The 11,971-nt window shown below is 45.1% G+C and overlaps 1 protein-coding gene across 1 annotated transcript in view; it reads left to right on the top strand.

Annotated features, from left to right (window-relative positions):
• The window catches only part of AFF1 (AF4/FMR2 family member 1), a 199,331-nt gene that overhangs the window by 175,657 nt on the left and 11,703 nt on the right, over window positions 1-11,971 (top strand). Inside the window, exons 12-15 of the mRNA XM_023513343.1 lie at window positions 2-551; window positions 9,053-9,168; window positions 10,370-10,616; window positions 10,900-11,015. Coding sequence (XP_023369111.1) covers window positions 2-551; window positions 9,053-9,168; window positions 10,370-10,616; window positions 10,900-11,015 — 1,029 coding nt within the window. The remainder of the gene's footprint in view (window position 1; window positions 552-9,052; window positions 9,169-10,369; window positions 10,617-10,899; window positions 11,016-11,971) is intronic.

The raw sequence follows: 11,971 nt of genomic DNA, 5'->3' as shown, positions 1-11,971 counted from the left end.
CCTATGGCTCAAAAGAGCAGACTTCCAAAGACAAGCCCAAGGTGAAGACGAAAGGCAGGCCCCGAGCTGGAGGAAGCCGAGAGCCGAAGCCAGCAGCACCCACCTCCAGTGAAAAGAAGAAGCACAAGAGCTCCCTCCCAGCCCCCGCCAAGGCACTCTCTGGCCCAGAGCCCACGAAAGACAATGTGGAGGACAGGAGCCCTGAGCACTTTGCTCTTGTGCCCCTGACTCAGAGCCAGGGCCCATCCCACGGCGGCGGCAGCAGGACTAGTGGCTGCCGCCAAGCGGTGGTGGTCCAGGAGGACAGCCGCAAAGACAAACTCGTGTTGCCTTCGAGAGACGCCAAGTTGCTCTCACCGCTCAGGGACACTCCTCCCCCGCAAAGCTTGATGGTGAAGATAGCCCTAGACCTTCTATCTCGGGTACCCCAGCCACCTGGGAAGGGGACCCGCCAAAAGAAACCAGAAGATAAACAGCCCCCGACAGGGAAGAAGCAGGAGTCTCAAAAGAAAAGCTCGGACAACTCAAACAAGTTGGCCAAAAAGAGAAAGGTGAGTGTGGAGAGACTGGCCTCCCATTGCAGTGTGGAAGTCCCTGCTGCTGGCATGGTGGTGGCTTTGGTCCACCCTTGATTCCAACCCAACTCTGAGTTGTCTTAGAAGAGGCTGGAAACTGGCTTTGATTACATGTAGCCTTTATTCCCTCTCCCAGAGTCATGCTTTCTCTGGACTTTGGATGTGTCTCATTCTGCAGACAGGCATTAACCCATGTTGCATTCTGTCGTCAGTCTTGTTCTAAAATTATGGCTTCTTTTAGGGTAAGGTAGCATTTTAAAATACATTTTTATTCTGATGGCCTATTAAGATTTGCTCTAAAAATTAAGTTCTCACCTGAACTGAAATTTTAATTAGTATTTGGATTATTGAAAGTACTGCCTTGTACAGGTTTTAGTCTTACGGTGTGATCTTTAATACCAATATCACATCTATATTTTAACTCATGGTCATATAACATGCATTAGAATCATTACACATGTGATAGAGTATCTTGTTGAGTAATATGGGCTGGTATGGCTACACTGCTAAATAGTGAGCAACTGGGCCTTTAATTTTTGGAAATTTCATTTGCTGTAGAATTGACACAGTAAAAAAGAATTACTGCATTATTTAGGACCCTCTATTACTTGGACATTCCACTATGTTTGTCTGTGTCCTTTATTCTGAATCATTGAGCTCTTGATCTGTCCTTTTCTTCTTCACAAGAAGAAGAGTAAGTCTTTCCCCAGGGGCATTTAAGCCAACCTGCCCCAAACACAAAGGCATAAGAAGGGCCACCCCCTCCTACTGAGAAGGAATAAAATTTTTAACACACTTATAAGTACATGAAAATCTTCTTTCTCAGCTCTGGAAGCTGAGCTAAGAATAACAAAGGAAAAAAAGATCATGAAGCCTGCTGTCGTGTCTGAGATTCAACTGATTAATCCACTAGGTTAAAAATATAACACGACTTTACCGAGTAGTGAGGGGCGACTATTCTCAGAACCATGTTGCATGAGATGGGAGGGTGTGCGCTGCCACTGTACCTACGGTGGGCGGGGAGGGTGGGCTGAGGCCTGGCCGTGTGCGGATGGCTGGTGCTATTGCAGGTAGAAAAAGGCATATTTTCACTCCAGAAACCTTAAGGTTTTTTAGGTGGGAATGTTTCTGGAAGATCCAAACTTTGTGGAGGAAATTACTGGACCCGATAAGGAAAAAGATATCTTCATCTGTTATACCTGAGACAGCTTCAAGAGACCCTCAATCCCCCATCCCGTCCCACCCCCTGAAAATCTTCTGTCACCTGGATCTCCCAGCCCTGTGGTCCTGTATGGTCTCTGGTGCTCAGTAACCATCTGCATTAGCTAGAGTAGGGAGAAGTGTTTACTTTTTTTTTGAGACAGAGCCTCACTATGTCTCCCTGGGTAGAGTGCCATGGTGTCACAGCTCACAGTAACCTCAAACCCTTGGGCTTAAGTGATTCTCTTGCCTCAGCCTCCCAAGTAGCTGGGACTACAGGCTCCCACCACAATGCCCAGCTATTTTTTGTTGTTGTTGCGGTTGTCATTGTTGTTTAGCTGGCTGGGGCCAGGTGTATGTGGCTGGCTCTATAACCACCGTGCTACAGGCGCCAAGCCAAAGTATTTGCTTTTAAAGTGTTTACCTTCCGGTCGGAAATGCTAAAAATTTGAGGATCCCCTCAGAGAGTTCTCAGCCCTGTTCATGCCCCCAGCAAATCTAGAAGTGTTGCTAGAAAGGGAATTGCCTATGGACCATCAGAACGACACCCCCACAGGCGATTCCCACTCTTGGCAGGGATGCCTCCAGGGCAGCTCACTTATCTTCCTGTGTGGAGCGTGCAGAAACACTGATCCCTACTTTTCATGGAGTGCGTGATTTCTTTAAAGCTCTGGCAAGCAGCTGAGAGATCAGGCCCAGGGAATAGTCACCTCTTTGCAGTACTGGCTGGACTGATATCCGCCTGTTTAGCTCCAAACCCTGGCTACCCATAGTAGTCACCTGGGCAGCCTTTAGCTCCAACTGGAGGGGGAAAGGCTTGGTTCCCATCCTCCACTGGTATTTTTTAAATTCCTCCTATAATCCTGGTGTGTATCAGAGTGGGGAACTACTGAAGCAGAGCCTTACTACAGGGCTCAAGACCGTGCAAAACTGGCTCTTTGGATTGAAAAATTCCTCAGGTGTGTAGTGTTCAGACGTCATTGATGTAGGCAGCCAGAATTCCTTTCCTGAAGTCGGCTATTAGTTAGAGACATTACTTAGAAGCTTTCAGATAAATAAATGTAAAAACCAGTCAACTGCATACTTATTTCATCATCAGAGAATAATGTGACCTTTGCATTTTTTTTTTTTTAAACTTTCACTGAATTCCAGGTGGGGTAGGAGGCACTGGACGCCATCTCCCCTTTCCTCACCAGCGCATGGTGGGGGCTCCCTGGCAGCCCGTGCCAGGCTGCATGTGAGTCTGACCCCCTGTGACAGAGGCAGGGCTATCAGGCCTGGGTGCTTTTTCTTAAATTTAGATAGTGAAGACTTTTTCCTTTTCTTCTTTTTAAGTGAAAGCTCTCTGAGGATGTAGTCAGGGCAACTGAAGAATGTTCCTGATCCTTCACATTAGTGGAATGTAGTGTTTTTATTTAAAGGCCCCTTAGAGTCTGTCCCTCTCATGGCACCAAATTTAGCAAACATTTTCAGGAGTTTTATAGATCCTTGAAGCCATTTTAGACTTTAAGAAGTGTGTAGGGATGATCACAGAGTTACTGGCAGCTAACCGCTGGGATGAAGCCATCAGGTGTCACACCTATAGAAGTGGATCCATATTTTTTCACCACTTTCAAGGTGTGGGTAAGGAGAGGTTCATGAGGAAAAGTGGAGAGGATTGTCAGGGTACGTAGACATGCACTCACATAGTGCTCCATGCAGGCGCTACTGAACTTCAGCAGTCTGATTACAGTTTAGATTTTTAAAATGCCAACTTATGTATTTTTTATGTAATTCTAAGCAAGCCTAGGGTTTTTAGACTTGGAAGAAATATTGAAGTCAAGAATCACACTGTACAGTAAGGTGATCAGGCCAGTGCAATTGTGAATGTTCTACAAATGCATCTCCTGTGCATAGAAGGCTGTGTGAGCTTCGGGTTGTGGGCCCTCTGGCAGGTGACAACTGCTGCGTTTGTCATCTTCCAGATGCCTTTCAAGGAAATGGCTTGTGTGTCTTAATAGTCAGACAGCTGCGAAAGGAGGTCCTTCCGTTCAAGCCCGTCTTTTCCTTTTTCTTTATGATTGCTTTCTGACCAAGCACTTTAACATCTGTAGGAGATAAATTTCAGTGCCATCCCGTATGTGTGTTTCAAGGAGTAAGGAAGGCAAGTTCTAGAATGTGGTAGGAAAATGTGTGTTTTTTTTATTGCTTAGAATGGTTGGTTCAGTCCTTCTGAGATCTGACTGGTTTTCTCCCTTGGGTTATTTCTCCAGATCAACACCCCCTAGTTATTATCCTTCAAAATCAAGGGTTTGAAAAATCAACACTTATAATTTCCTGGAACTACTTCTATGTAATTTCTTCATGTCTGGTAGTTACCAGTTACCCTAAGAACAGTATCACAAACATACGCCCGTGTTAGCCGAGGCTGTGTGGAGTCCATGTGCATCCCTTCCCCAAAGAGAAGAACAGTGTATTCGTTTCTGTAGTACAGTGTCCCAGTAAGTAACCTGTCTTCTCAGGGTGTCCCTGCGCCTATTCTTGGTGTGAGCTTGCGTCCCTTTGTATCTTTTTCTTAAAGAAGAAGGTGAGTTGCAGGGCAGGGCCTGACCTGCTGCTTCTCTAGTTTTCTGTGCTGCATGAGCCCCCAAGCTCCTTGGCGTCCCTCTGGGAGAAGATGATAGAGTCAGAATGTGAGTGCTGAAAGGGCCTTAGCCCCCACTTGGTCCACCACTACCTTTGCTCCAGGAGATCTGGAAAGGCACTAGTGTCTCCTGGCTGCGTGGGAAAGGTAGGTCTGCAGCCTGGCGCTGCCTCCTCCCAGCCCAGGGGTCTCTCTCTTTTCCTTGTGTGTTTCTGCATCCGGTGTCTGCTGGAAGGGCTCTTGAGAGTGGTGCAGGGTTGGTGCACTGGCTGGCTTCCTCCAGGGCTCCCCACCGTCCTCCCTCATTTCCCCTGCTCTGTCAGGCACTCCCATCTGCCCCTCTCCCAGCCAGGCTCCTTACAGCCGAGTCTACGGAGATAGACCGCATCTTTCCACCTGTTAGAAACCTCTGTAGCATGAAGTGTCAGTTCTGGAAAAAGCTGCCATCATTTTCCCTGCCACCTACAAGTCCCTACTCGTGAGCCAGCTGCCGGCAGGCACCAGGCTGCCCCCACGGTGTCTCTCAGACATGACTTGGCCCAGTGCGGGGCCCATCTCTTCCTTTTATGGCCTTGGTACTTGCCCTTTTGCTCCATTCTGTGGGCGGAGCAGCATTTGGCAGTTAATCTGGGGCTGCCTGACCCAACAGGTTAAGAAAAGCAAACAAGTCAGTTAGGACCAGCCCGTGAGCCAGCAGCCTCCTTTTGTGGTAAGTGCAGGCACCACCCTGGAGACACTTAGCCTTGTGGAGAAAGGGAATTTCTGAAGCCCAGACCTTAAACTGGATTCCCTGAAATGGGGGTGATCTGGGGATAAACCACAGGGCCAGGGGAGAGTGTGTCACTCTAATCTGCCCTTCGGATGACTTTTTGACCCAGAAAACCCTAAAGCATGCCGTGCCTCCTGCTTCTCAGCAGTCTGGCTCCTGGCCTGCTGGTCTGCATTTCCTAGCACCCTGCATTATGTGGCCCCCACTCCAATAACCCTTTTCTAAAACCGTCCACTTAAAGTTACGCAGTCCTGCTTTGAGGAATCATAGCTGTGCCCCTGAGCTGCTGAGCTTCTTTCTGTGCCAGCTGACAAGTCCTCATGGAGTGCCTGCTGAGGAGAACCTCTGGGTGCCAGGCAGAGGCGACAGAGTTCCCAGTGCACAGTGTACAAAGAAATCCTAACTTCAGGCCCACAGCCTCGATCTCTGCAGTTAAGCAGGATCAGCAGAGGGGATTTTTGCTTTATTTAGTTGAATGGCGTTGTTTCTCCTAGTTTACAGACTGTTAATCAGCTTCTCACTTGCTAAATATCGGTCTAAAGCAAATTATGCCAGGAGGTGCCAACAGAGCTGTTAAGTGCTGGCGTGGAAGCCAGCGTTTCTTCTTTGTCGGCTGTTCCCTTGAGTCACCGATTGGCACGGCCAGTGCTATAACCAGTTTGTGAAGATTGACTCACTGTGACTAGTATTTTCAGGTGTGGTTTATAAGGTCTGGACGCTTTGGTTTACAGTCACAACTGCCATGTCCTAAGGGAAATGAAAATACACAAACATCAACTCATTCCACTTCTGGACTTTGGTGTTTTCTTTAAGAAGCAGCCTAGTGGGTGGTTTACACTTAGTTTTGCCTTGGGGACCTCTGTGTGTCATTGACTGCCTGGAAATAATTTCCATTTTTAAAAGTATGCTTTTTTCCTAGCCATCAAAACTACAACAACAACAAAAAAGTATGTCTTACTACCTACCTCACATGCAAGTTAAAATTCATCTGGATATTTTAGCCAATTTTGACTTTTCTCAAAGATAAATTTCCCATCTTCTTAAAATGTTAATAGACTTGCTACACGGCCTGTCATCTAAAATTCAAGAGAAGTCAGTGGGCCTTGTGACAGGGTGCCCGGGGCACCATTAGGTGTCCGGTTGACAAGGCGGTTGCCAGTGCTAGTGGTCACATTTTACTTCGACCTCATAGTTTCTGATTGATTCGTTTTCTCTTACCACCATTGACTTTCTCTCAAGTGCTCCTGCTGAGAATCATTGAGCAGAGGTCTGTGTGCTGTGCAGAGCCCTGTTGCCGTGCCCCGGCAGCATCTCCGAGCCTGTGCCGACCCCTCCGGGACTGTGCTCCTGGGCCAAGCTCCCAGGACAAACAGCCAGGTGGAAGTCCCGTTTAGAATGCACTTGCTCGCCTCGGATATCGTCTCCTTATTTGGTTCCTCAAGATACATTTTCTCCAACTTCTGTAATGAGTAACTTATTTTTTTCTAACCAGAGGATAATTTCTTCTTTGCGTGGGCTCATCAGAACTTCAGAGCCCAGTTTGTAGATCACTTCTAGCAAACACTGGAACCGTGCTGTCCAGTAGAAATACAGAGTGGCCACAAAGTTTGTGTGCAATTTAAACTAGCGTGCGATTTAAAATTGCACATGAACTTTATGGCCACCCTGTATAACGTAAGCTATGTATGTAACTTAAAATTTTCTGGTAGCCATGTTAAAAAACTATGAAAGGGGGAAAAGTGGAGAAGAAAACTAATAAAAATAAAATAATTTGTCTTTAAAAATTTAATATATTATTATTTTAAATGATTTTAATAACTGTTTCATCCAATACATCTAAAATACAGTATTCTACAGAAAGATGGCTACAAAAGAAGAAAAATAATAATTTCAGCATTTAATTAACTCAAGAATATGTACATCTATCAATAAGAGACATTTACACAATATAAAAATTATGACATCCCCTTTCTTGCACTATCTTTGAAGTCGCTTTTGACTTCATTATAGATCTTTGTAGTCATTTCTGTAGGATACAGAGGATTTTGTAGCCTGTGAGTTCAGGTGCTCCCTGGCCATGGCTGTGGTTGCCCGATGGGTGTGTGCAGGGCCGTGAGAACCGAGGGCCAAGCCTTAGCTTCACCTTCTCCTCCTCCCGTATTTCCCCTTCTTACTGTTATCACTTCTGTGCACACCACAAGATTCAAAGCCAGTATCTCTGTATGCCACCTTGCATGAGCTCTTTGAAAGAAGACAATGCGTAAATGAATAAAGGTGTTTTTCTCAAAGAGTCCAGGAAGGGCTGGAGGGAGGCACCCGGCAGGCACATGGCTTGGCAGGACCCCAGGAGAAGGGAGGGAAGGTGTTTTGTTTCCATTGCTGTGTAGGGGGCCAGGTTGCTGGTGGGTGTCTGAGCAGGCCTTGTCCCTGCACATCTTAATTTACTGACTTTTCTTGGAGAAATTTAGAAGAGGAAGCTTTCCCACAGTTAACTTAAAGGATTTTTTTAAACAGCTTAAGGGAAGATTTTAGGCATGTTAGATTGTCCTAAATTGATGGGTGATGTCCCAGATTCCCAACTTGGTGACCTGACACTTGGGGACTTTTGTTCTAAACGCACATGAGAATTAATTGAAGGACTCCCACCTGTCACTCACCTGCCACTTGCCAGACAGTGTGTGGGCTCCTCCTTCCTGAACCCAGACCCGTGGGAAGGAGGCTGCCGTGAAGTCTGTGGGCGGGACTTCCTGTACAGCTGAGGTACCTGTTGGCAAGTGAGGCACAAGAACGTGGAAAAGACTTCTGCCAGGAAGACTTCTTTCAATGACTGAATGTATTTATTTGTACCTTGGTTGGGATAAATGGGTGCTTCTGGGGAAGCACTCTTTTATTCTGTAGTTACAAATTCCCTTCCTTGTCCTTGCTCTCACATTGTTTGAAAAATAAAGCCATATATAGAGAGATAAAAACAATACTGAAAAAAGAAGTGGCAGGATTGCTTGAAGCTGGGATTCTAGGCCAGCCTAAGCAACCTGTGAGACTCCTCTCTACCCCAAAATAAAACGATTAGCCAGGCATGATGGTGCAGGCCTGTAATCCCAGCTACTCAGGAGGCTGAGGCAGGAGGATCCCTGAGCCCAGGAATTTGAGGCTGCAGTAAGCTCTGCTGCTGCTCCTGCCCTGTAGCCTGGATGACAGAGTGAGACACACTCTCAGATAAATAAATAAATAACAGAAAGAAAATCAAATCCATGGATGCAAACAAATAATGTCCAGAATCCCAGAGCAAATTTTTTTTTAGGGGGGGGTCATCATATATCTTTGTAGTCCTTTCTGTAGGATATACAGAGGATTTTGTAGCCTGTTTCTTTTTTAACAATGTACTTATTTTTCGTTAGAAGACAAGCTTCAAGTAGTTCACTCTGAATTTCATACAAATAATAAATTAATGGATGTAAGTGATGGTTCTCTAGATAAAAGGGGGGAGAATCTCCTAAAAATCGTCTGTATGTTACTTGATATGAATATGCATGTTCTATTGATTTTTATATTTAGAAAAAAATCAATGAGAAGTTTTGAAGTCTAATTATTTTTATTGTAGTCAGCTATTACTTTAGATATCTTCCTAGGTAGGAGGAACAGTCTTTCTTTAGGCAAAAATGTCTCAGTAGAAAGTACATCACAGTCTGTCGCTGTCCTCCCTCATCTCACACACTTGTGCTCCCAGACTCCCCCCCATGCACACAGCATAAGCACTAATACAGTTGCTGTGTGTGCCGAGATAGCTCTGAAAGTTAGATAACCCTCTTTGCCTTTTCTGTATGTTCTTTCTTTTTTGGGGCTGTACAATTATGTTTGTAACAATTTGCTTTGTTATAATAATAGGGTGAAGCAGAAAAAGACTATGATAATAACAAAAAAATCAAACTGGAGAAGGAAACCAAATCACAGTCCTCTTCATCATCCTCCTCTTCCTCCCACAAAGAATCTTCTAAGACAAAGTGAGTATAGAGGTCAGGAACAGCCTAATCTCTGAGGTGAGCAGGGCTTTGGGGGTATTGATGTGACAAAAAAGTTTGTCTTCTACAGTAGAATCAGTGGATCTGGCTCGGTGCCCATACACAGTGGTGAGGGCACCAGCCACATATACCAAAGGTGGTGGGTTTGAACCCAGCCCAGGCCAGCTAAACAAGAATTACAACTGCAACAAAAAAATAGCTGGTGTTGTGGCAGGTGCCTGTAGTCCCAGCTATTTAGGAGGCTGAGGCAAGAGGATCACTTAAGCCCAAGAGTTAGAGGTTGCTGTGAGCTGTGATGCCACAGCACTCTACCGAGGGGGACATAGACTCTGTCTCAAAGAAAAAAAAAAAAAAAGAACCAGCAGATCAGTGAATGTTTTAAGGCTCATTTGGGTGATGTGTTGAGTTTGTTTTTGTGATCCCTAAGGATTTTTCATTTGGCCGCAAACTTTATCGGAAGCATTTTCACTATGGACAATTTTCTAAACATATAGAATTATATTTTTTTCTAAAGGAAAATAAGAAAGGTACTATTATCCCCATTTTGCAGAATTGGCAACAGAGAGATAAAATTATTTGGCTAAAGTCAGAGAGTTCTTCATGGGTGGTAGAGCCTGTGTTCCTTATTCTCTTTAGAGATGAGTAAGAGTCTATAGGACCCTGGGGGGCCGGGGGGTGACAGGTGAGAGGTGGTAGTGCCTGACAGTGCAAATGGAAAAAGCAGCTATTCTTTTTCTGCTATTCTTTTTCTTTTATTCTTACTCTGATTTATTCAATAAATTGCTTCACAAAATGACTTGGCAAAAACAAGTGCATAGCATCCTGACGTGGAGCTGAGAGAAGGGTCAGAGTGGAGCGCACAGCCAGGCTTGCATGCTTGCCGTGCAGATGTACAGGAGGGTGAGCCCCTGGAGCAAGAGTTAGGACCAGTTAGGGAATGTGAGGACCATGGGCAGACTCTGTAGGCTTGGTGAAAAATTATATGACTTCATTTATGAATAATGGATGGGATAGACTTTTTCAAAGGCATGAGAAAGTCCCTGAAATTCAGCCTTATTACAACACAGTTTCATGTACAGTCCTTTGTGCCTGTGGCCAATTTGTCCTGTATAACCGAGCAGCTAAGCTGTGCAACTGATTCACGTTCTGCCTCAACTTGGTTCTGCACCCTGTCTCACTCCAGAACTCCCAGGCCCTCCTCGGAGCCCTCAAAGAAGGAAATGCTTCCGCCTCCACCCCTGTCCTCCTCCTCTTCGTCCTCCCAGAAGTCAGCCAAGCCTGCACATAAGAGGTCAAAGCGGGAAGCAGATGGCTGTGGCCAGGACCCTCTCAAAAGTGCCAGTAGTACCAAGAGCAACCACAAAGACTCTTCCGTTCCCAAGCACAGAAAAGCAGAGGGGAAGGGCTCCGGAAGCTCCTCAGAACACAAAGTAAGTGGGGTGTAGTCCTTACGTATGACAGAGTATACCTAGTCTATGCTTTCATTTCCCAAATAAGAGAAATTCCTCACGATGGCCTCAGGTTGGTACAGAAGTCATTGTGGTTGAAATTTGCCATTCAATACTGGAATACGTTCTTATTAATGTGTTTAGGTTAATCATGTTAATGTACATTTCTCACTTTTTTTGCTAGTGACTTATTACTTGCTGTTTATTTTGGACTATAGAAATGATGTTAAACAAAAAGCAGATTCTAGTGATTTTCTTATTCAAGTTCAAAATGGGTCGTAAAGCAATGAAGACAACTGGCAACATCACCAGTGCTCTTGGCCCGGGAACTGCTAAGGAAGGAATGTACAGTGAATCTTCAAGAAGTGTGGCCTTGAAGATGTGGAGCATAGTGGCAGCTGCTGGAAGTTGAAAACAGCCAGTGGAGAGCAGTCATCGAAGCTGACCCTCTGACAACTACATGAGAAGTTGCTGAAGAGCTCAACGTCGACCATTCTATGATTATTGGTATTTGAAGCAAATTGGAAAAGCTTGGTAAGTGGTGCCTCGTGAACTGAGGGAAAATCAGAACAATTGTGGTTTTCAAGCGTCATCTTCTCTTACTCTACTCAACAACAAAGCATTTCTCAGATCATGAAGTGCAATGACAAGTGGATTTTATATGACAACGGATGATAGGTAGCTCAGTGCTTGGGCTGACAGGAACCTCCAAAAGCACTTTCCAAAGCCAAATTAGCATTGAAAAAAGGCCACAGTCACTGGTTGGTGGTCCTATCCACTGCAGCTTTCTGAATCCCAGCAAAACCATCACATCTGGGAAGTCTGCACAGCAAGTAGGTGAGAAGCACTGAGAGCTCTGACCCCAGCAGCCAGCACCGGTCAGCCCAAAGGGCCCAGTTCTTCTCCACAGTGACACCAGCTGCACAACCAACGCTTCCAACGTTGAACCAATTGGGCTGCAAAGTTTTGCCTCTTCTGCCACATTCACCTGGCCTCTCACCACTTCTTCAAACATCTTGACAACTTTTTGCAGGGAAAACACTTCTGCAACCAGCAGGATGCAAAAATTGCTTTCCAAGAGTTCCTGGAATCCTGGAGCACAGGTTTTTATGCTAGAGGAAGAAACAGTTATTTCTTGTCGATTGTAATGGTTCCAATTTTGATTAGTAAAGATGTGTCTGAGCCTTGTTATAATTTTAAAATTCATGGCCCACAACCACAATCACTTTTGCACCAACCTGATACTTGAGAACTATTCATTAATTTTAATAACTCAGTAATGAATTGTTTATGTTTAAAACTCTACTTTTTGTGAAAAAGATAGTTAATATTACATA

The sequence above is a fragment of the Otolemur garnettii genome, unplaced genomic scaffold (assembly GCF_000181295.1).
Source record: "Otolemur garnettii isolate 467f Iridium unplaced genomic scaffold, OtoGar3 scaffold00039, whole genome shotgun sequence".
NCBI lineage: Eukaryota > Metazoa > Chordata > Mammalia > Primates > Galagidae > Otolemur > Otolemur garnettii.
The sequence above is the reverse complement of the archived record's forward strand: the minus strand, read 5'-3'. Positions and strand labels throughout refer to the sequence as shown.